Raw genomic sequence first — 26,141 nt, 5'->3', positions numbered from 1 at the left:
AAAGAGTCTCAGAACAAAATGTTGACAGGAACGTCGGTCCACTGCACAACATGTTAGTTCGACAACAAAAGTTGTGAAATAGTGACATGACTTCTTTTGTTCTTTTTAAATTCAACAAAGCCAAACTATAGCCACTGCAGAGCCACAAATCCAGAAACTCCAAACTCCAAACAGACAAACTAGATGACTAAGCACAAAGAAGAAACGGGTAAGGATTATCATGGGGGTGAAAACAACAACAAACTGGCAAATATCCACAAAAAAACGGAGAACAATTGATGTTTGCTTTTGTTTTCTCCCGCTCTTTACTTTAATTTCAGAAATTTTCATTTCAAATGTTATCCTTCTTAATCATGACCAGACCTTATTCATTTTTCATTTAGAGAAAAAACTGGATAAAAGTCGGTGTTTGAAAACATCATCTGCACCTTAAGCTCATACTTAAATTAGTTTAGTTTTTATGTAGTGTCTAGTCAAAAGGCAAGTTGTGAAAATAAGAGCGAGTGCAGGGGCAGCCCCCTGCATCATTAGCCCTTCTACCAGTCTATATGAAGACACCTGTAGACAGCCGATGGCAGCAGCAGACGGCCTATCTGAGCTGCCAGGCAGGACAGCATTTGCCATGATATATCAAGAGCCGTTGTATCATTATTTGTAATAGTTTTTGGAAATCTGGTATAGCATCTGGACAAAGGCAGTTGTATATGAAACATTTTATGTATGCCAACTATCGTTCACGGTTAATTATATGCTAATGATGTTGCGTTATGTGTAGGCTTTACATATATAGGATGCTACCGATTTAAAAAAAACTGTTAATGTAGGCGAGGTGATTGTACTCCAGTACTTTATATTCAATTATTTTATATTAAAGTCAATATATTCAATTCTAAATTTCCAAATAACCTTTACTTAATTATCAGGCTTCATAAAGTAGACCCATGTAAATTTGTTCTGATGCTCAAGATAATGATTTTATTTTTCTCATATCAACAATTAGGCAAGTGCAGATGGATATAAAACCTACAAGCCTATTTTACACAAAAAATTCCCCAGCAATTATCAACTATAGCTTTTCTCAAGAGAGTGAGCCTTTGATTAGGTTCAGTTCATTAGTTGTTGGACTATTATTTTCTTGACAATGGTAAAATAATATTTCATTATTCTAATCATGTGCTTCTCACATTCCTGAATGAATGTAATGAAAAAAGCCCACATGTTGATTTTATTCATGACCTGCATGTGTCAACAGCAGCCATTCATTGTATTTATATTCTCTTTATGTCTCTCTGTATGGTAGTTTCATTCTAAATGATAAAGAGTCATATTTCACATATGAATAAAGATGGCACAAAGAATCATGTCCTTGCAGCTTGTGGAATGAAATTAACTAACATATGAAAACAGTTTTGTGGTTGTACTCTAAACGAAAACACCATTTCTTTTGCAGTTAAGAAAACAAGCTGCTCAAAGAATTAGTGTTGAACGTGTGGGATTTGAGGCTGTTAACTGCACTTACTGCTATATAGTACTAAGATTTGGGCATCATCAAAAATAAACCAAGACCGGTATTATAAATATTATGTGTAACTGTTGTCATACAATTGTTGATATGGCAACAGTAGAAACTAATAGGAGTCTCCAAACAAGTGTCTCCATGTCATTGAGGTATCATTGTTGAACCACCTGAACTAGACATTGCAGTACTTCTGCTCAGCTGTTAGAAAGGCCTATGCAAGGGCTTGCATTTGGAAATTAAATATGTGGGGTTGACATTCACATCACCTTATCTGGCTTTTAAAGATTTCTAGCTTTATATCTCTAACAACCTCATACTTTGAACTGAAAAGTCAAGACGTGTCTCCTTAACTGCAGCTGTATCAACAAATGTAGCAACACATCATTTAAAATACTTGAGTTAAACATGAATGCAGTCCGATGCAAGAAGTAAACAATTTATGAAGCCCCAAAGCGTGACTTGTCAATGTTTAACAGATCATTCACACATCTTTAAGACACAAGCTATTACTTCACAGGTTCTTAAGATGTTACCATATACAGGTTACATGAAAATCTAAATAATAATGCATATGTTTATGTGGAGGCAGCAAAATTTCATATTTAGAAATTATATTTAAAGGACTACGCAGTGTTCATAAATCTCACTATTGTTTTGTTAATGACTAATAAAGACCTCTAAATATTCATTATAGTAAAGTTAAGCTCAGTTAGTTGTAGCCTTTTGTCTTTAAAACATTTATTTAGGGTTATTTTCAAAGTTCACAGCCCCCCCACAGTGTGATCTGAAGGAAGAAACAACACTTCTGTTGTACACATCACTCTGGCTTAAGGTTTCTTTGCAGAAAGATGTGAAGAAGTCATATTTTTACAGGAGTAAATAAGCCCCTAAACATTCGGTCTCTCTAGCTGGGAGGGGATTAGTGTAGAGTTGGAGAAGGGAGAGGAAAGTGGCTGTCAGAGCAAAGCAAGGGATCAGAGGAGAGGAACAGAGGAATACTAAAATCCCAGGAAGGTGGAGGTAAATTAGTGGTGTCTGGACGTTATTTGTTGTATTCAATAGTAAATGGTTGTTTGTACTCTACCCTTTAATTCCTTCTCCTTTATTTTCCACAATATAGTATTAATCTAGAAAAAACAGAAAAACACAGAGACAGAGAAGATTTTCTGGAGTGCAGGATATAAATTGGCAAGGACATCAGCACTCCCTTAAAAACTAATACAAGCTAAATTCACATGCATACACTCTGAGTGACAACATAAAAGAAAAAAGAAAAGGAAAAAAAATGCCACCAATCAGTGAAATAGCTACTATAAAATGAAACATAAAAACTAAAAACCTAATCGTACTTAAATTGAACTCAAATTAAAAGCCAAGGTACAAAAGTGAATTTTCAGATGGGATTTGAAAGACTGTATAGACTCCACAGAGCAAATATCTCTGTGGAGACATAAATGGCAGGTTATTCCAGAGGCTACGGGCTAGTATTCCGAAAGCCTAATAGCCTCGAGTAAATGGAGGTAAAAGTGCATCTGGCTAGATGATCTAAGGGCTTTTTAAGGCTATATTACTGTAAGCGGAGCAGTTTAGTTAAATAGCTGGGTGTCATACCATTTAAAAAAATTTAAAGTAAATAAAAGAATCTTAAAATCAATACGAAAACACCTCCAATCTAGAGGCGATAAAGACATGAATATGTCTTGATATGAATAAGTCTTCTGGAGAAAGATAAGAATTTGCTTTGGCAATTTGACGTAACTAATAAAAACTGCTCATGAAAAAAACTAACAATCTAAAAACAATCCAAGATTTATAACAGTGGGGAAAGAGTGAGAACCAAAAGGGACAAGTGTATTAGTTAACTCATTCAAATGGCTACAATTTCCAAATACAACAATTTCAGTCTTGTTTTCATAAAGGGTAAGACAATTCTGGGGTAACAGGTTAAACAGAGGTTGCAGTGGGACGGAGACATTCGATTTAATAGAGAAATAAATTTGGATGTCATCAGCATAACAACAAAAAGGAAATATCGTACTTCCTAAAAAAACAATCCTAAAGGTAGCATATAACTAACAAAAATACAGTAGGACCCAAAATGAAGCCTTGAGGTACACATAGGGCTCAGGAAGAGGAGTATTGCCCAATGGATAGATTAAACTATCTGACAAATAATTTTAACCATAACAAAACTGTGCCTTTGAGACCAACAACATGACCAACAACAACTAAAACAGCAGAGGAACCGAAGTCAACAGAAAATCATTAAAACTCTGATGCTGTTTGAAATCCAGACTGGAACTCTTCACAGACACCACGAGAGAGTCTAAAAAAGGTCTTAAATTGATTAAAAGCAACCCTTTCCAAAAGATGGAAGATTTGGGGCGAGGTTGTTCTCTTTGATAATACACAGCAGGACAGCAGCTGGTACACAGCCTGATGACAGTGAAACATCTAATAAAAGTAGAATAGTAGGCCCAATAATGTGAAGAGTTTCCTTAAAAAGATCAGAGGGGAGGATATCTTGTGGGGTATTATAAGGTCTTAAATAATACACTACTTTAGCTAAAATAGAAAAAGTCAGCGAAGCATTTAGGAGATAGAGACTGATCTAAAACAGATTGTGGATGTAGAGACTTTAAAGCAGAGACAAAGTATTCAAAAATATTATCATGACTACAAAAAGGCTCCATAGGAACAGTATCACAGGGATTCACAACAGAGTTAAAAACATTAAAAAGAACTGCTTTTTAATGTTTGCAAGCATTACTGGAAATCATGTTAGACAGAAAAGCAGATTTTGCAGCTTTGACAGCCTCGAGTAAATAGAGTTAAAAGTGCATCTGGCTAGATGATCCTCTGCTATTCTGATAAACAGTCACGCAGGATCATTAAAGTCTGTCTTTTACTTTCTCTCAGCGCGTAGCATTCAAGTCTGAGAGTCCGGGTGGTTTGATTCAACCAGGGCTGTTGTGATGATTTGGTGCGTTTAGTCCTGTGTGGAGCAACAGAATCAAGGATGCCAGAGCATATTGAGTTAAAAAGATTAACTTGCTCTTCAACGTGTAGTTCGGAGCAAAGGTGCGCAAACGCCACACAGGTCTCACTGTTTAATCCGGTGCTACACACCGCAATGTCCAACATGACAGGGAAATGGGCCGATATGCCAGAGTCTTTGATTTCAACGTCCTGACCATATGACAGCAGCAGATCGAGTCTGTCCTTTTTCATGAGTTGGGTCACGCACCCACTGAGTGAGATTAAAAGAGTCAACGAGAGCGAAGAAGTCTTTTCCTGCTGATCAAGACTCACAACAAACATGGATGTTAAAATCCCCAGCAATGAAAGCACGATCATAGCTGAGAATAAGACTCCCCAGCAAGTCAGCAAAATTATGGTTAAAATCCTTTGGCTGGTAAAGAGAGATGCAAGTATGGGAGTTGTGGAGATGCCAAGTTCACGTGCGAACTGATAGAGGGCAGGTAATTGTGTAGATTTGCCACCTGTGAGCTGTAATACTACCTAAACTGAGACTTTAGTTGCTGTAATTACCTCTAAAATAAAGAATCCTTCTGCAGTAGCTTTTCACATCTTTAGCCTGTTAAAAACACCTGATAACAGCCCTTTGTTGGAAAGGCTTATCTCTGGCTGATACCCTGAATCTGTATGTGCATGTTTTTTTTGTTATACCTTTATGCATTTCCTTACAAGTGGACTCCAGAAAAACTGAAATTATTCATCTGAGTCTTTATAAGTGTGTATACACACTGCACATAGGGTGTGTAGGGAATATATTTTTGAACATTTATGAAACAATGATCTTAAATGAAAGGCTCGGAGTGTAGGAGTACAGCAAAACCTTGGGATTTATCTGTCAATCCTGCAAGACCTGACACAGGTCTCTAAAGCATTAGAAGATACAGTGCATGTTTGCGCACACAAACGCACTCTCACCTTCCCTTCTTTTTGTGTGGCTATATACATTATTTAAGGGCCTGAAAAGTAACCCCAGTGGAACATTGTATGGCTTAAAGCTAAGACAGAAAGCTGGCACAAACGTCGCTGAGGGAGTTGATGGAACAGGTGTGGAGTTGGGAGGAAAAGTGTGATTTGTTGTAGCAACAGTACACTTCTTCACCTAATGAACATGTAGGCTTTACAACCCAAACATCATTTCAACTGGTTTTGCTTTCAGACAATGCACACAAAAAAGAGAAAAACGCCTCAGTCAGGAGAAGATGCAGTTTTCTTCCTTTTTTCTATTGATTTTATTCATCGACTGATTTGTCCGATAGAGTATAGAACTGATGTTGTCTTTCGTATGGCCTTTTTTGACATTTTCCGTTTCTTCACATGAGCCCCACACACAAACATGAACACTCAAGATACTAGATAGATACTAAATTGCTCTAAGATGCTCACAGTGTGAAAATAAAAGCTTCAGTTCTGTCTTTAACGCCTCCTGATGCCTATGGCACAACCATCATGACAAGTGTAATGTTGAAAAATCTACTTGTGGCTTTGCGTCACGCGCAGAGACATTTTGGCATGTTGAGAAGCCAGGGATCAAACTGTCATCTTTATGATTAGAAAACAGGCACTCCAACACCTGATCTTTCTTTCTTTTATTCAGACATCTGAACTTCATTGGTGGCATTATTTGTGGGAACAAAATTGTTTTCTCTTTTATTTCAAGTGTCTGTGGTTCTTAAACTCCTGCAGTCCAAATAAATCTGACAATGAATCACAAATACTTCTGCTTCAGTGCTAGAATAACTGTTGATGTTGCAATTAGACATCAGAACCTGTCGTTCTGAATGACTTTTTAAAGAATGAGTTAAAGGCATCAATGTAGCAGCATTTGTTTGCTCTCTAATTAGAAGCACTAATTTAGTGACCGGCTGTTTTGACAGGTGCAATTTCAACCTGCTGTTCATCTTGAAAAAACTTGCTAAAAATATCAGAGAAGCATGTTGTGCTATTATGACAACCAGAAGTTGTTCAATGTCATAGCCCCAACTCTAGCAGCAGCAGCAGCAGCAGCATAGCTAAAAATGTAACAGCCATCATTATACTAATTTATTCAATTGTCACACGTCTTTTTAAAATCTTTTCGATGTTTGAGAAGAAACAAACCCCAGGAAAAGTGCACTTTATAGTAGGAATTTAGAGTAGGAATCACAGGTGTGTGCATCTACAATGTTTGATAAAGAGGCACAGCCTTGATAGCCACAGTCGGTCTTAATATAACCGTAAACCAAGTTCCCAGAAGCAGATCACCGATAAAAGACTGTGGAACTTTTTCCAGCATAAACTTTTTCTGTTATCTGTATAAAAATTCCAGGTGCATAACACAATTTCCAGAAAAATATCTGTACTTTGTCAATTTTTGTGAAAATTTATTCAACAGACCTAAGTTGGAAAAAAAAGACAGTTATTTACTATTTATTTATCCCATTTTGGACACATGTTTTGTCATCAGATGAGTCCACAATTTATTTGCTTTAGGAAAAAACACTTTCATCCAGGCTCTGTGTGGCAAAGATGAGAAAGACCATCCAGGCTCTTTTTTTGCAAAAAGTGCAAAAGCCAGCATCTGCGAGGGTCTGTGGGTGCACCAGTGCTTATGGCATGGAGGGCTTGCATGTATGCAAGGATAACATTGGCGCTGAGGTGTATACTAGAAAATAAGAACACTAATTGTTTCCAGGTGGCACAACATGAGGTTATCAAGGTAACATCTTTTCCCAGGAAGTGCATCTCTGCAGGATAGTGTTAGAACTCATTCCGTACAACTAACAATAGTGTGGCTTTAGACACTGTTTGTGTGTGTAGGTGGAGAGTACTTTACTGGCCTGCCTGCAGTCCAGATCTGTCTTCAATTAAAAATACATTGCAAGTCATGAAAAAGAGAATCAGATAACCACGGACAGTCGAGCAGCCAAAATCATGTATTCAGCAAGAACAGACTTGTTGCAAGACTGCAACGATATACATATTCAGTTCATGCATCATAATTTTGATTATGCTCAGTCAGTGACTCTGTAAAATAGAGTTTTAAAAAAGTCAAATCGAAAAGATTTTTTTCAACTTTTCTGAAAATTGACAATTGATTCTGAATTAAATTTACCTTAAGAAGAGATTTTTATAATGGTTATTTTTGTGTAAAGGTTACATTTAGCAAATCTCAAATTGGGGATTCAGAGAGAGACGGACAGCAAGTATACGCAAGGACACGTGAAGATGAAAGGATGACGGAGAAGTCGAGAAGAATACACTGCAGCCTTGCATACTGCCTGTGCATAGCCTGGTGGGCAAATATGAACAAAACCAAACAGTTTAATCTCCACACATTTATTGTCTTGTTTCTTTTTACCCTATCCTTTCCCTCTGGCTCTTTCGATGTCTCTTCACCTCATCTCTCTCCTGCAGGGTCAGAGTTCAGCGTGGAGATAAGGGAATTGGAACAGGATTCACTCTGCCTCTCTGTCAGACTATCTGACTCTACACTGCTGCGATCAGTCCCCTCCATCTGTCCCCCAGCGCAGGTCTCTGTGATGAGCTTGAGCAGGAGTCATAACTTCTTGCGCCCGTTGTGTGTGTCTGTGCGTGAGTGTAGGGAAGTTGAATTGGTGGAACCTCCATTGCCCAGCTGTAAAACTGTTTGAAATTTGCAATAGAGACGGACGAGCGCACACACTGTCCTTTACTGTCGTTCTGTAAACTCTAACATCCAGCTATGTTACGTTAAATCTGCTCCCCTTTTACCTCTGTTCTGACTGCACAAACATGCCCCAGATTAAATGAATGGATGCATTCATGGGTGCAGGAACAGGCAGGCCAAGAATCTGTTATTTGGAGCCACTATTTGATAAATGAATGCCACCTTCTATCACAACACTATTTATGGTTAAGTAATGAGTGCTCCTGTCGTTCGGAGTACAAAATGTTCTCTTGGTATGTCTGCCAATTATTATACTTTCCATTTCATACACATGCAGCTGCTACCATGGAAACCCAGGTAACAAAACCTATCTAAAAGGTAAAGCATCAAAAGCTAACTGCCAGTTCCAGCTGGGAGACTCAGGATTCCTGCTATAAAAACTTTTTGTTAAGGGGCTGCTCCTCCGCGAATGCTGACGTAGCTCCGAAACTGCGACTAACGATCTATCGGCACTGTGCTTATGCCACTACTCGCTATGCATTGTCTATTTAATTCACTTCTTTGAATTCTGTGAATCAGGAGCTTTTAACAGAAACTGCAGGTAATGTGGGAGAAGGATGTCATGACATCCTCATGACATCTGGCCTAGTTACATCTTGTGCCTTGTTGTTCGGCTCATATGAATATGGGTAAAAGGTAGTATGGGCTGTTTACATTTAGAGCAGACGCTCAGCGTCGCAGAGAGAGATTGGGGCCGGATGACGCATGCATGTTATGATTAAACCAGTATAAAGTTGGTTCACAGTATGAAGACGGTGGACATTTTGTACATCCTGTATGCATATTTGCTGTGACAGTTTGTTCAATAAACTCCCCAATGGACTGCTGACCGACAGCGTACTCGTCTCTAATTTCTCCACAACAGTAACAAAGGGCTATCAAAAGTTCCTGAAGGAGCAGCTTCAAACTAAATATTTCTTGATGCAGCACATTTATATGACAGTGATGAGCATTTGGAGGAATGCATCAATAGACAAATTTATCCATACCCAGTGGGAAGATCAATGGGGCAGCTAGAGGCTGTGATCCACAGATACCAAGAGAAAAAAGGGAAATGAGAAGCAGAGGTTCTGCTTGTAAACAAAGGATTACGGGTAAAGTGTAGCTGATTGCTATATAGAGAGAAGACCGAAGAGCAAGATTTGTGGTAGAGAGGAAAACGGTAGGGGGGAAAAACATGTTAAGATCAAAAGAACAAGAAACCAAAGAGAGGAAAGAGAACTGAAAAAGCAAATGGAGACATGGCTGGGATTAGTCATATGATCTTCAGTTGATACATTTCACAGTCAAGCACAAATTAGCAGAACAAAGATGGAATACTTATAAGTAAATTACTTTTAGGCCTAAGGTGAAATATGTCTTTCTAACTTTTCCTTTCATCAGTCATAGCTTTTCTTATTCCATCTCATTCCTCTGTGTCTTTCTCTCTCCATTCACTACCGCCACTCCTCCTGCTGTACAAAGCCTCCGGCGTGCAGCGAGTCCGACTATAAACTATACAAAACATCTCCAGACGGGAGAAAAGAATCCGGTGTTCTTAGAGTTGAAATGGGTTTCCACCCATGAAACAAGCTGTTGGATGTCCTCCATTACTTATGTGTTGTACACGGAGGAGGCTGAACTATTCATGCTATTGCTTGGCTTAAATGAGGTATTTTGAGTAAAATCAAGTTTGACTTCCTAGGGAGTGCCTTGGGTATTGTTTCAAAATATGTAAATAAATAAGTAAACAAAAAGCTGAAAACTGCACAAGACAAACTTCTGCACAAGACCCCTGCCTGAATGCAGTGGATGTAAACAGTGTACTTGTACACGTGAACGCCTACAATCAGGAGTCTACTGTTCACTGAGTTCAGCATCCTATTGCTTTTAAATTAAATTATATTACAAGTCTGCACCATTTTGCATTTTATTTCCTTTAATTTCTCACAAAAACATTATTCAAAATATCCACATGTGATGTTCCCTGAAGCTGGGTGAGGAGAGCGTGATCATACTTACAGAGTAAGACGAACAGGAGTGTTGCGAGCAGCACAAGAAGGCTGGTGCGGTGGGTGTCGGCGGAGCTGCAGAACTTCCTGTGCTTCTTACAGATGCACACTTGAACTTTGACCTCTGTGTTGTTAGACAAAGGGGGCACCCCTGAATCGGTGATGAGCAATGGGAGCTGGTAGTTGGCTTTCTTCAGACTGTGCAGAAGCATGATTTGGGAGTGTGTTGCTGTAGGAGAGACAGAGAAAAATAGGGATGGCAATCCTACATTTACACCTATTTTGCAAAGCTGGAGTAAATGTTAGCATACTCGAAGACCTCAAGTAATTTTCAGAAAAGACATTCCTGACAGGTGAAGTGACAAAAATTGACACCAGTTAAATTACATAATACTGTCTACATGCAGCTCTTGGTACATGTAATCTGCATTCTCCACTCACTGCATGTGCATACCTCTTATATATGCACTCTCTTAACAATGTACATATGTTTACAATAGACATTTATTTCCTATAAGATTTCCACTGCACTTTATGTAAATAATTCTGTTTACTGCACTTCTGGTTGGATGCTAACTGCATTTCATTGGCTCCGTACCTATACTCAATAATGACAATTACAATAAAGTTGAATTTGAATCTGAATAAGGTTGTTACATTTTGTTGCATCAGACTTTTTAACTACTCAAGAAGCTTGACAGAAAACACTGGAGCCAGTTTACTACATGCTGAAGGCTAGGACTAAAGGTAACTTTAAGCATTGTTTCCATTTAGAAAAACAAAAAACAGTTCATTGTGAAATTCACAACCAGTACTTTGACTCATTGTATTCTGAAAATGGCAGACTGGAGAGTGCAGACTTTCAATAACGTTTCTGAAAACGCTGAACTTTGAATCACAAATAAATAAAAGGTGACAATAGGTACCCTCAGGTTTGCCTCTGTACAATTAGTCAGCTTTCATTTCGAACAAATAAAAGCAGATGTCTTGATCAGTTAGTTGTCTGGAGGGTTTTACTCTTCAAAATACATAGAGATTAGTGGAAACCGAAAGGAAAAACTATTTTTTATTGAGGTTATGCCAAAAGATTTGGTGCTTTTTGGCATAATTTTCACAAGCTTAAGTGAAAATGAAAAGTGGTGTTTTGTTGATTTTGGTAGTTGTAAAATATTCAAATCAAAATTCAGCATTAATGAAGGTTGAGACCTGGTGACAGAGAGTCAGAGCATTAAAGAGAGGTAGGAATTACAGGTGCTGGTCAACGAATTAGAATAATTTGAAATAGTGCAATCAATAAATTCTTTGAATGCATTTTTCGTGCAGAAAGCAAATCAGGTATTCACCGCACCTGTCCTACTCGTTAGACTAATCACAGAACTCGTTACCTGTAAAAAATTTGCTCAGCTGATCTTTCCAAAAGGCCCATTTAGGCCATTTAACTGTGACACTGTTGTTTTATTGAATTAGAATAATGGAGAAACCGTTTCATTGAATTAGAATAATTTTTATTATAATTAGAATCATCACTTTCTCAGTATTTTGTGGCTGCCCCCTTGGCTTGTATGACTGCCTGAAGTCTCCGCGGCATCGATTTGACCAGCTTGTCGCAAGTTTCCGCACTCACAGCTTCCCAGGCAGTGGCGATGTTCTGCTTCAGTTGGTCCAGCGTAGTAGGCTTTCTGTCGCGAATTTTCCAAGATGTTCTGGAAACGTTCCTGATTCCGACTGTTGAGGAACAGTTCGGCGAAGAAGACTTCATATTTCAACAGCATCTTGCACCGGCTCATGCGGCAAAGTCGACCAAAGATTGGTTCACTAAAAAACAGCTTGAAGTTTTGGCATGGCCGGCCAACTCGCCTGACCTCAATGTCATTGAAAACCTTTGGGCCATCGTCAAGCGGAAAATTCGCGACAGAAAGCCTACTACGCTGGACCAACTGAAGCAGAACATCGCCACTGCCTGGGAAGCTGTGAGTGCGGAAACTTGCGACAAGCTGGTCAAATCGATGCCGCGGAGACTTCAGGCAGTCATACAAGCCAAGGGGGCAGCCACAAAATACTGAGAAAGTGATGATTCTAATTATAATAAAAATTATTCTAATTCAATGAAACGGTTTCTCCATTATTCTAATTCAATAAAACAACAGTGTCACAGTTAAATGGCCTAAATGGGCCTTTTGGAAAGATCAGCTGAGCAAATTTTTTACAGGTAACGAGTTCTGTGATTAGTCTAACGAGTAGGACAGGTGCGGTGAACACCTGATTTGCTTTCTGCACGAAAAATGCATTCAAAGAATTTATTGATTGCACTATTTCAAATTATTCTAATTCGTTGACCAGCACCTGTATAATGAACATGACACAGATGGTGTTATGAGACTGAAAGATGAAATACTTCCAATCAGGGCTGTAGTAAACTGGAAAGTGAGCAAACCCCGTCTTACATCAGTTACTCTGAAGTAGGCTGTGAAGCTGAGAGCTGCACAACTTCCTTTCTGAAATTCCGGCTTGTGACAAAAGCTCTCACCTTTTCCCAACAACTAAACAAAACAACTACTTTATATAATGAATTATATACATCCATAAATAGTGTTCAGACTCATTTGGGTAGAAAGAATTGCTATGACAAGTGCAGATGGTGACTAACATACTGATTTATGACTTCTCCTCTGGGCTCACAGCCGCGGTGTGTGCACACGATGAGATCCTTCCTGGAGAACAATTAAGATGATGACTCAAATGATGTTGATACCAACATTTAAACAAACTCGTTGCCCTCAACATTATCTATACATTTTGAATAGCACTCATTTTAAAGAAAAAGCACTGTAAAAACATTGAGGATTGTCAGATTTTTTCTCCATGTACTCAGACAGAAAGCTAACTTTTTCTATCTTAATGTTATTCCATTCAACTCTAGAGAGACTGATAGCGGCACTTCTAAATACTTCCTGTCTACTTCTTTTAAGACTTTTAGCTTGTTAGCCTATTTCTTCGACTCCTGAGTCTTGTCCAGTAAGGAGAGGCACGGTGCTAAAGTTTGGGTAGGTTACAGCATTTTTGATGCCTTTTGGTGAGAACAAGGGATATTCATTTTGAATTTAATTGGTTCTAAAGGTCATGTCTTATCTCTTTGCCTGTCACGGTACGATTAATTGAATTAATATCTGTCAAAACAAAATACACAAAGCATCAACACATTTACCAAAGCAATTTAAGTAAGAAAAAACGCTTAATTTCACAATTTAGTGGCTTTATGCAGCCTATTGCTTTGGGAGGACAGTGAAAAACCTTGTTTTAGTTTTACTGGCACGTCATTAAACTGCTTTGCTCCTCTTAGCCTGTAAGATGTGTAACATCCAATCCTGAAAAACACAAAATATACAATACATGTATTTGTCTGGATCCAGTGTAGAGCACATGAAGGAAAAAGAAAAACATGTGAACCTCATGGCACTACGTTACGACGGTTGAGCATTAACTCCCGTATTTGCTGGTAGTTGCCCTTCTTCAGCTCTTAGTTGGGTCAATAGGTCATTTTCACCTTTTAGTACTTTAGTACAGCAAAAAAAGCCACATTTGGCAGGAGAAATACAAGTTATGGCTTAGGATAATTACTGTACTTTCATCCAAAGGACTGGATTGCAGGTCAGGTGGGACAATTTAACTTTTTTTTCTCATTTCCTTTTCTTTTTTTTAAGCATTACCTTAATTTAGCAGACACTTTTATCCAAAGCCACTTACAAGTGGGAACACCTTGGGGTCAATGCTAGGTTCAGTGTCTTTCCCAAGAATACTTTGACATGTCGACTGGAAAGTTGGGGATTAAAACTAGCAACCCTCTGATTGAAAGATGGCCTACCTCCTGAGTCAGTTGCTGCTCAGATTCACAATGTGCTTTTATATATATTTATATATATATATATATATATATATATATATATATATATATATATATATATATACATGTATAATTTACTTTTGGTTTAGACTTTCTGTTTTCAGTCAGTCTGTTCAGGTTTTCCCATTATAAGTGACTTTGGAATCGCTTTACTGTAAATGGCTGTTCCTTGAGATTGTTTTTGTTTTTGCACATGTGGGCCTTCTGCTTATTGCTGTCTTTCCTCGCCATGAACAAGAAATGCTTGTTCCAAGGTCCCTCCTAAATCACCTTTACCGAAAGTGCCTGTTTAATTTCTTCCATGACAACACCAAGGATATAGTGGGTGAAATGAAGTAAAACATACAGCAAAGAGAATCGGGTGTAAAGACAAAACTCTCGCTGAAGAGAGGAACAATCCTTTACTACTGCGAGACACATGCATTTACTGCATTTACAAATACATCGTGCAGATGTTGTTCATCGTGATCTTACTAACAAGGAAAAGCAATGCCAGTTTTTTGAGGTGAGCTTCAAGTTGGGAAAGCCATATGAGACATGTCAGATGGACAGTTTGTCCAATCTGATGCATGATTATTATACTCATAATAAACAATAATAGTAATTTAATAGGCTGCTAACATTCAACTCAGGTGGGCCTTGGCAGAAGACCATATTCTATAACTCCTACCTGTAAATTAATCCTAATTACATTGGCATTTAAAAACTGTAGCAGTCACAGTGCCGTGTGGATTAAGAGTTTTTCAAACTTTGACAAAACCAACATTCCTGTGGGGGATGTTTACGTATGTGGATATAAACCAGATCTTCATTTTCTTTCCACAAAGGAAAAAGAGACAGAAACTGCCTAATTTACAACACCCTTAAGAGCTTTTGGGGAGTCGAACTCACTCTTGGAAAAGTGGGACACTTACTATCTTATCTAGACCATAACTCGAAAGTTGACACTTTAACACCCCTTTTCACCAGCAAACCGACCAGATGGCTACATACAAACTGAGAAGACTTCACTAAGGCTCACTTTTAGTCGAATCTTAAAACTATATTAAATGTGTTTGATAACCGTGTACAATTTCTTTCAGGTTTCCAGCTTGATCACAAGACGCATATAGAGACAATTTGTACGATTCTGGCTTAAATATTGACAAAGAACTGATTTTGGTGGAAAACGCCCAACCTGCCTGATGGAACCACATTGCCCCCTAGTGGTCTGCAGTGTTGATTAGTTGAACATTTAAATCCCAGAGGACTCAGTAAAATGGACAATATATGCAACTAGTAACTTTTAACGATGTCCCTTCGGTATCTATTTGGTATTTGTTTAGTGTCCCCATTGTTAACACAGAAAATGAACATTGTATGGCTCACTATTCATATGTCACGATTTCATAGATATTCATCTGAATTTTGAAAGTCATAATTGTCTTTATCATGTGTGTTATTTTGATGTCTTTATATTACAAGTCTATGTTATATCTTTAATCTGCATATCTTAACAAGATGTGGTGTTTTCACAATCACTGAGACAAATGTTCTATGAGATGGGAGTAATGGAGAAATAAGAGTTTTCTTTGTCTAAATCCAGAAATCCCCATATAGCACAGATCACCTTACACAGACATGCACACAGTTCAAGCATGTCATTGGCTGAAAAAGTAGTGTAAGCCCCGCCTCCGAGAGTCAAAACCCGGAACCCGCGGAAAACACACTCTCTCTGGCTCTCTAGTGCTCTCTCTAGTTCTCTCGTTTGCTGGCTCGCTTCAGGCGTCTGCTCTCTTGCTTCTTGCCTCTTGTTCCAGAAGGGTTCCAACCCAGAGTTTCAGAAGGAGATTTGAGCAGAGAACAGCTGCTCAGAGAGTTTTAGAGATGGTTTAAGCAGAAGAGAAGAGCTCACCAGAGTTTGGGAGTTTTCCCATAATCTCAGGAGAGAGCGGAAGGACGTGTGGATAACGATGCAGCGGACGACCGGAGGAGACCCTCCAGAACCCAGTGAGACCCCGGAGACGAGAAAGAAAGACCCGAACAAAGAAACAGATTGAAATACTCTGAAGATGCACGTTTTACGTGTCTTTGCTCGTCCCTCGCCATCCACGTCCTTTTACGTCGCACGTCCTAACCTCCGCTGTTTCACGCCATCATCACCTTTTCCTACCAAGAAGCCAACTCCAAGCAACCTTTTATTAATCTTCTGTGAACTTAAGTTCACTTCATCAGAGAAGCAACGGACCCACTGACACTAAGAAGATTCGACCATCTAACCCCAGTCCTCGGCACCATCGTTTTGGTTTCCCGGTGAAAGAAGCAACTGAGAAGTCCGCTAAAGTCAGCCACCACAACCAGGAAGGCCCAGAGAGTGGAAGAGAAATCCCCTCGGACCCGCGTGGCCGCTGCCGTGGTCCGAACCGGCTAAGCACAGTAAGACCGACCCGTTTTCACCTTAAAGTGGGTTTGATGGATGTCTCGAGGCTTTCACAGAATGATAAATTAATCCGAAATGTCAGTATTTAGATTCAAATAGTCAGCCAACCCAAACTATTTGAATAAATCCAGTATCTCTCCATTCCCATATTTTATTTTATATTCACTAAGTGTTTTATATAATCACCCATATTCCATGCATCTCCTGTTTGTTTAAAGGTTCATGTCTAAGATCATATCAATGTAATAAACAGTTCATATATCTATATATATGTTATAATCACAGATTGTGTCGTATGCTTTCTTTACGTAATGTCTGTCCAACCAAACGAGAACTTCACGAAAGTAGCGAGATATGAGACTGATTATTAATTGAATATTAATTTAACACCAGGATCGTAAGATTTCGAACAGTTTTCCTACCTGACTGTGACTTAAATTAAGTCAAAACCTAGGTTGGTGGTGCCCTGAATTCGAGGTAAGGTTTATTTGAGACTGTAAGAACATCTCATAAATCCTTATATTTAATAGGTATATAAATACCCGGTAACGCTACAAAACTAACTCATATACCTTTGTATTAGAATGGTATAACCTAGTTGCTGTGCAGGAAGAAATCCTGTGCTCTTCAGGCAGTACCACCAGCGCCAACACACAACTGCAGAAACACATGCACACACAGCTGAGATGAGCACTGTGCCAGTCCATATCACTGGGAGTAAGCCCCTTATACTGGCCATATCTGTCCTGTCCAGTGGTGGTGATTGAGGAGTGTCTGTACCTTCCTCTCCTGCTGTCAGTCATGGCTAACATCTCTGGGTAGGTTTAATATTAAGCTCTTGTCTGTCGCTCAAACACACACAAGCAGTGCTTTCTGTCACGCAGCACTAATTCAGTGTTTAGGTTGTTTGTGTATCCCTCACCCTACTTCCCTCGTTATTTTTTCTTCAGCCTCATCATGCGGTGTGTTAAATATTCTTGCTGTGCAATTGACTGTCGGGCTTTGTCAGTTTTCTCTAACCTCTCTGTCACTTTTCTTCATTTACATTAATTCCGTCATTTCCCAGGGTGCTTTCTGGACAACTCTGTCAGATTGGGCTTTAACCTCATGGTGAAAAGCATTAAAGCAGCATAATAACAGAAAAAAAGGGAGTTACTTACAAAGTGAAACGTTTCCGGTATGGCCTATAAAGGTTATTGCTGGTGAGCAAATAGGCATTAGGGCATTTAAGCTTCTTAGTGTGTTAAATATGTGTTGATTCCTATAAGTGATTTCTTTCAACAGTGAAAAGCCTTCATGTGATTGAACTCCAGTCTAAAACTGCTTAGTTTCATTCAAGAGCACAAATACTCACAGTTAACACTGGTAACTTTCCATGTTTTGTCCAGGCCCGGCTGTTTTCCCAATTCGATCTTAAACGGAGCAGCGTTGGGTGGGAGGTCCTTGTCCCACCCGCCAACTATGGCCACATTCATATCATGGGCATCTTCACACACTTGTGCCACTGACGGTACCACATAGGGGGCATTGTCATTGTAATCCTCCAGGTAAATGATTAACGTACCCGTGCCGGTGGCTGGAGGGGTTCCTGCAAAACAATGAAAAAAAAGAAAATAATAATAAGGGAACAGACAGAAGTGTGCTTTGATTCACAGCAAAATATGATGCTCGAATGTAAACCTGGATGCTCATGATCATATGTGAAACATGATGATATGGTCAGATGTTAAAATAGCAACAATACAGTGTGGTTGCAGTAAACCATGGTGTACGCATGATGATAAGGTCAATTCAGCTTTCAATGTCTTTTGTTTGGACATGTTAAACTGCTTTTACCTGAAATCAAAGAGCAAATTCAAGGCCTGATGCTTTCAAAAAATCAAATCCTTCTTAACTGAAGAGCTCTCCAGCCCAGCTGACCTAATTCAGCCTATGCAATCCAAAATGTGTGTCATTTCTGTGTTGTGAGAGCATGAATCACAGTCATTTGTGCTTTGCAAAAGAGCATTCTGACTTGGCATTTGGCCTTCATCTGTGTTTGGATGAGATTACACTTTATTGAGGGATGGTGGGTTAAAATGCATCTCCTCTTTATTATGGCTCTCTGCTTCACTGTGATTAGAAGTTATTAAAAAACCCATGTGGAATCCAGTAACAGCACTAGAGGTCAGTCGGCAATTAACATGCAAAGACAAAATCTGTAATTGGAAAAAAAAAGCCTCTTCCATCTTTACAAGGTAAAAGGAATATCTAGATCATTGGGCAAAAGTTAGGACACACTCACTCATTCATTCTGAATAAGAAAGAGTGCCCAAACTTTTTTTACTGGGGCTGTTTATTTGCAGACAATTTAGGGCAGAGAAGGGAGAAAAACAAGTCCAGATATATGTGCAATAAATGTCAAGAGGTACTGGAATGAAATCCAGTCTGGATTTTTACAGTGCTGCTCAAGAAAGCAGCTCACAGCAAGCAGGAAATGTCCCAGCAGTGAAGTGATTAGATTAAAATCAACTTTGAGGAAAAATGACAAGTCTACATGAAAATGACAGTAGAAGTTTAATTATAGGCAGCTTTAGCAAGAGCCTCATGTAAAAGTTATTATTTTCACAAAAATATGAATAAACTGCTCCCATATCTCACTACTTATGTATATGTGGCACCCAATGACAACTGACATATTAATCACAAGTGGATTTCTGAATTCTGAGAGAATGATGAAGAATAATGGTGGCTTCTTGCTCCTTGCCACCACACATGTGAACTCAAAACCTAAACTGCATAAATAATATGTCAAGAGTCCTGCTTTTGTGTGTGCTGGTTCCTTTGAACACCACAGAGGAAATATGCGACTGCATTATTATCATTTCATACCATCTTTCTGGGAAACTCTATCACCCAGAGAGCTACTATGGCATTATAAAAATTTTGATATTAGGTTATGATAAGTTTTAAGCATACTCTAAGCTTCAGTGTGGCTGCTTAGTTTAAATCCTATTTTGTTTAAGAACCAATGAGACTTTGTGCTTTGTAAATCCAGCAGAGTTTATTTTTTCATCATGTTAATGATTTCTTTTGAGCTGAGAAGTACTTTAAAACTAGATGACTGGTATAACACTCTGACTTTACATGTTATTTCAGCTTACAGTTTTTGGCTTTGGTTTTGAAATGTATGAAAGAAAAAAGAAAAACATAAGAGGGAAAAAAAAAACAGCATCTTCCAAAATGTTGAACACTAAACTGTTTGGTACGTGTTGGATTTAAATAGATAGTCAATTGCAGATATCAGGTTAGCATACTGTGTTTTTATTTAGATTTCATAGAGTATGGGTGTAAACATGCTCTCCATTTGACTTATCAAGTCCAATTTCTCTGCCTGTACATATACAATAAATACCTGGAAACCTCGGGAAAAAAAATCAAGCCGAAGTGGCAGAGAGGACATGTACACCCAATTGATTTTTTTTCTTATCTTAATTCTGATGCTGTTTATTCACATACAGTACAACCTCTTAAATAGAAAGCATTAAACATTTCCCTGGCTGCTAATTCCCCCTGGCAGGGTTGATGAAGGCAAGTATCCAAGAGTCAATTTTACTATTTCTGTACAATGCATAATTGCACTGTATGTGTAGTGTAGTGAAACCTTAAAGGCACATGTGCTGATTCCCTGGGATAATGGCAATAATTCTACCTCCTTTATACATATCTATAACGACATCCCCCCATCCACAAAGACATATCCCCGTATTCCCACCACCCACGCGCACTGGCTCAGAAATAAAGATGAAATATTCAAATAATACCTACACAAATACACTGGTGACAACAGGAATTAAATATACTTCTTCTACAATTCCCAGTACAAACACCAGTTCATGTAGCGAATCCAGATTTTCACTCAGAAGAAGAAGAGTTGCTGATGGATTGCAGGACCAGACCATCCAATAGTATATTTACTTGCAACAAAAGCATCACAACACAAATTCATGGCATGCTGCCAAGAAATTCTATCTACAACTACTGAGAGTGTTTAGCAGATAATCATCACGATCTATTCGCCAAGCTCAAAGCTTTAATTTGATTCTCAGCTGTAAAACCGTCTGCAGATCACGATTGTGACAGATATGGAGAAATCAAATGTAATGGGAGACAATTTTGGATTTCTGCTGTTTAACAATCGTGAAATGACAACTTTCTCTGCACTGCTGCTTTTCTGTAAGGTCAAAGAAAGAAAAGAAAAAAGGAAAAGGTCCTTATGCACTGTAGACAAAGATGGCTGTGACAATATCAAGAAGAGAAATTACTTTAGCGAAAACAGACAGAAGATGTTTTCAAAAGAAAATCAAAGACAGAAGCTCTTCAGGCGAGGCTCTAGATAATCCATTATCACTGGAGATGAGAGACCAAGAGAGTAAAGATAGGGCTCAGATCCCCTGTCAGTGAAAAGATGCAAATTTCAACCCATTTGCAGTGTGGAGGGTGTCTCTGTGCTTGGCTAACTTTAAATGAAGCTGTTTGTCTTCCTAAATGAATACTCCTCTAACCAATCACTCTATTTCTCTGCACCTCTCTTCACCCACTCCTTATCTCAGCTTGCATCACGCCTGTGTCATCATCAGCCTGCCTCAACATCAATGGAGCTTGTCTGCTGGCCTCTACTTCACACCGCTTTGTTACAAAAGTTCTGATTAAACACACAGAGTTTCCGGAGGAGGCAAGCAATTTATGGATCTTTACTGCTACAATGTGGATGCCCTCGCCCTACAAATTAGGCACAACAAAGAGCATAAAAGTAAAGTTGTGGTAATAAAGAAAACAGGATTTTCCATCATGGCAAAAATAAATTGGTTTTTCCCACTTGATTCAAATCTTATCAGTTCATTTAATGGCCATTATCATTTATCACTCCCATACAATTATTAGTCAGGGCCTTTCTCAACTCCCTCTGGGCTAAGCAAAAGATAAGTAAATATGACCGCTGTGACGTCAACCACTAGTTTCTAAATTGTCACTTTCATACCTTGTGTACAACATTCAGCTATCCCCATCTTCGTCCTTTTAGAGCCAAAAGTGACTGTGTTTGGGAAAGATGGCAGAGCTGGAGAGTGATACTTGAAATCTTGTAAGACAAAAATGTAATTATATTCAAAGTGACCACCAGCACATTGATAGAAGGAGCAAAGCTGCATCTTCATGAATCTGAGGCAACAAGAGCCAGGGAGACCTTTAGGATTCGACTCATACCAACAATCAGTAGTTCTCCACTTTAATGCACTTCCTAATTAAAGGAGAAGGTCTTTTTTTTTTTTAAACCTAAACCTTATTTCTGGCATAAAATACGTTCATCTACTCACCAATAACAGTTTGGTGAAAGTCGGCGTCCTTCGGAAGATATTTAGATTACTCGAGATCTGCGTATATCCATATAACGGGAGTGAACGGGGCATAAACAATACAGCCTCTAAATAAGGCATTTATTCATCCAAATGTACAAACCTTAGATGAGTAACCTGTAAGGTACTGAAATGGTCCTTCAGGTAATTACCTTTGTTTACTTTTGAATCGGCAAATAAGTAGTCCAAGTTCTTGACAGAGATGTGGGGGTTGCATGTTAGTGTTGGTTACAACTATCACCTCCCAACACGAAGGACCCCAGCTTTTTCCCACAGTCCAAAACATGCATGTTAGGTTTCAGTGGCAATTTTACATTGTTTGTAGTCATAATGGGCTTTTCTAATGAATACATTTTCATAACAGAACACTAAGGTACAGTTTTGTGACAAGGGTTGCAGTATTTTTCTTTTAAAGACACATTCAAGAAGGTCCAAAATTGTATCAATTTTCGACTTACAGTTCCTACAGGCACAACAAAGCTGATACATCCATTATTGCACCTTGATGAGTGTGTGGTCAGCTGCAGGAATAATTTGCTGAACGAGCCTGTACCCTGTGAGGATTTTTTTTTTCTTGGCTTTCATTTCACTTTAATTTAGATTCTTCCTGATTAATTCGGAATTTGAAGCAAAGCTAGAGGAACTTGTGAACCTTAAAACTATGTGCTTCTGACTTTTGTTATGCACATTCCAGGGCTTGAAACTGCCCTGGAGCACCTGGGGGCTGAGATATCACAATTCACAACTTTGGTTTCCAGCCCTGCACCACATCATGGCTGTGGTCGCTTGGCATTTTTGTTGGTGTCTTTAAAGGGGTCTTTGTGGTCTCTTCTAGAGTACAAAAAAAATCATGTGTGTCCATGCATAGCTGTGTTTCTATTGCTTGTAGTACAGGGTTTATCATCAGTGCTATGAGGGCTAAGACTTTTCAGACCAGTATATCTCTACCTCCCAGGGGACAGCCATGTCACAAAAAAAACATGAAGAGATGGCATTCTGCTGCATCAAACAGGCTGTGTTTTTGATAATCTCTGAGATAATTAGGCTACTTTACTATTTATGATTGGACCATGGGTGTAAGCGCCACATGTGTCTTTACTATCACATGTGAGAAGTCTGGCTGCACAATCTCTTGGGTTCTTGTTCTTATTATGTAAATGCTATTTCATTATTGGTTTTTAACACAATGGAATTTAACTCCAGCATGCCTGTAAGTGTTTTTATACATTGTCAAATTAAATGCAGTTCAGTAAAATTTGATGTTGAATCATTTTCCTATCTTGGTAACAGGGCAAAATAGCATGTCTGTTGAAGAAAATCTCTGCACTACATCCCTTTGCGATCCTCTTTTTTAATCTCTCTTGTTTATTGGTTTACTTAGGTTGAACGTTTTAAAACAATTATAAGCAAAGCAACATCTTTATTCAAGTGACAAGTGCTTTTTGTACAAATGAGATAATAAATTATGTGATATTTTCACTTCAAAGTTGAAACGTCCATAGCTAAAATTAACTTCACACAAGTGGGGATCGATTCTCATAAATTGGTTTCAGAAAAGGAATTACACTAATTAGCGAAAGAGATTAGGTTTAATTGTCTCCATCAAAGTAAATCCTCAATATTAAAAACGCCTGGGAGCCAGTTCAAGCAGACAACTTCAGCAGCAGTGCAGCACTCGCATATGGCAAACTATATTCAATAAATCATCAAATGCAATATACCATTTTCAATACAGTGGCCAATTTGAGGAGATTTCTGTCTGGTATGCTAATTATTTGCCATAATCACTCAAAACAATTACTTTTCTAAATGTTTCTTTTGCTTCATTGAGAAACCATGAGCAGGCTGTAATTTTATTGCCTGTACTAAAACAAAAGCCATACAAGGAACTCTACAAATACTCCCAGAGTACCAACAGAGCTGTATTGTATGCTGTGCTTAAGTGGATATATTTCATGTCTCAATCACACCTTTATATTGGGATATAATGCAGTTTTCTTTTTACAGTAAAACTATCTATTCAAGCAGATTTAAAGCAATAAGTTAATTATTTAAAACAAAAATGTTTGAAGGGGATGAAGAAGCACGGTCTGGAAACTTTTGAGATATCTCAGAATTTTGATATTATACGACAGATATACAAATATACACTTTTTATACACTAATTATCAGAGGATTTATTATTCTGTTGGTATATGGACACCATAGAATGGGAACATTGCATGTCATGCAGTGAAAAGAACAGCTTCTCAGAGGCTGTTCATACTTTGAAGCTGCTGTTATTACTGCTGAATCTAGTCCATATGACCCACTGAGAGTGTTGATTCTTTCTAAAACATCCCACACTGTTTTGCAAATTCTGTTTGATCTGCCTAAAAACAAGTCTGAAGGTCAGCTGCATTGGCAACCAGTCTAAAAAGGTACACTGACTTGCCTTGACAAAACTCACAGAGTACAATATTTTCCTCTAAGATATAATGAAGTTGAAGGAATTTTTGGTAAAACACAGGTTTCACTTTTTATACTTTGATGCTATACTTCACTGAAAGTACTTAGTTCTATTCTGTTATTGCAGTCCGTCAATTTTAATTCCCCAAATCTACAGAAATTACCACAGAATTGACCACTGAAGAGATTATTATCATTTTAAATTTCATTCCATACAATTGTGGCCCTGGCCAACTTACTTTGGTTCATGATTTAATGTTCCACTTTACATAGCCTCAACCACCAGCCACCATCGGTGGTCATCAATAGTCTGTAACTCCACCACCAAACCCCTCCAAACCCTAGTGCAGGCTTGTTTACCCATTAAAATGATTTAGTTAGTTAATCAAAGTTTCACAAAATGCTTTGAGCTTTTGTGACATTTTCAAAAATTTCTGCAAGACTGCGATGCTCAAGCGGTGTTATTTTTAATTCATTAAAATTGCATGTTGCACAATCACCGTGTTGCACATTTGCTTGCAGTCTGGATGCAGGACTGATGCAATTTGAAAATTTCTGAACAGAAACTATCCCCTTAGGCTTTGCTCTCTTGCTTCATCTTCATTGTCCAGCACTACTCGTGACATGTCTACCTGCCCCTGGCTGGCAGTTAAGACAGGCCTGTTATTCTCCCATCTGCCCAGAGATGAGAGAAGCAAGCAAAGTGATTGACTCCCGAGGCTGTCAGAACTAATCCACAGCTACAGGCAACAAATGGTGCTTTCTTTTCCACTTTCCATGCTTCTCTTGATATCTTTCCATCTAACCCTCAAACACTCTTTCACTGCCAACACTTTAGCTTTAGGCTAAAACCCTCCTGTCTGACAGAAACTTTCTGTTGTTGTTGCTTGTTTTTTTTCTTCTGTTGGTCGACTTTTTTCTTCCCACTGTTGCAGAAGAGGAATGAAAGACAGGGTTGTAACCAACAGCAGTCTGAAGTACACCAATTTTCCACCCCTACATGGCATGGTGAGCATGAAATCCATGATCTGTTTGTGTTTGGATTTTCCTCGAGGGGGATGTGTGCAGTGGCAATGAAGTTTTACAGGAGGAAGGGAGGACAGAGATCACAAGAAGCTCAAAAAAGAAAAGAATTACAGCATGTTCTTTTTTCCTTTTTACCAAAGCCTTACATTTGATCACTTCCTATGGCAGGTGCATTGGCCCCCAGTGAATTCATGCGATGAAACAAGACAATTCTTTTTTAGTTACATTCTTTTCCTCATTAGAATAAGCATTACATGCCAGGAGGGCATGTAATGCCTTCCTGCCTCGATACAAACAGACAGTGGATGATACCCCTGGCTAAAAATATTCAGCATTGTTATTACGACTATCATTTTCCTCAGCTGCATGAAAGTAACGAATGAAGGCAAATTAAATAACAACAAGCTGGGAATAAAAGAAGCCAGAAGCAGGCCTTGTGTATGACGAATGGCTCATTGCAAAATGTCACGATATATCATGCTGTAGCTAAACCGTCAGGAAGACTAATTCACAGGTGGACTACAGCAAGGTAATAGAGGTGGATGAGAAAAGATAAATGAAAGTAAAATTGAAAATTAGCAAAATGAGGGAATGAGAAAGAGGGAGTCATTTTGAAATTGTATGATTATATAAACTGTCTACTGTGCCAAAACCTGAATCTAGTTAAACATGTTTCCCATCCCTTTACTCTGTCTTCCTACAAAATAGGAAAACCTAACT

General features: G+C 38.6%; 1 protein-coding gene across 1 annotated transcript in view; it reads right to left on the bottom strand.

Moving 5' to 3' along the window:
• cdh13 (cadherin 13, H-cadherin (heart)) overlaps positions 1-26,141 on the bottom strand; it is a 394,183-nt gene that overhangs the window by 6,596 nt on the left and 361,446 nt on the right. Inside the window, exons 13-14 of the mRNA XM_075469363.1 lie at positions 17,909-18,142; positions 10,245-10,463 (exon numbers count right to left, since the gene is read on the bottom strand). Coding sequence (XP_075325478.1) covers positions 10,245-10,463; positions 17,909-18,142 — 453 coding nt within the window. The remainder of the gene's footprint in view (positions 1-10,244; positions 10,464-17,908; positions 18,143-26,141) is intronic.

Source organism: Odontesthes bonariensis, chromosome 7, assembly GCF_027942865.1.
Source record: "Odontesthes bonariensis isolate fOdoBon6 chromosome 7, fOdoBon6.hap1, whole genome shotgun sequence".
NCBI classification, from domain to species: Eukaryota; Metazoa; Chordata; class Actinopteri; order Atheriniformes; family Atherinopsidae; genus Odontesthes; species Odontesthes bonariensis.
The sequence above is the reverse complement of the archived record's forward strand: the minus strand, read 5'-3'. Positions and strand labels throughout refer to the sequence as shown.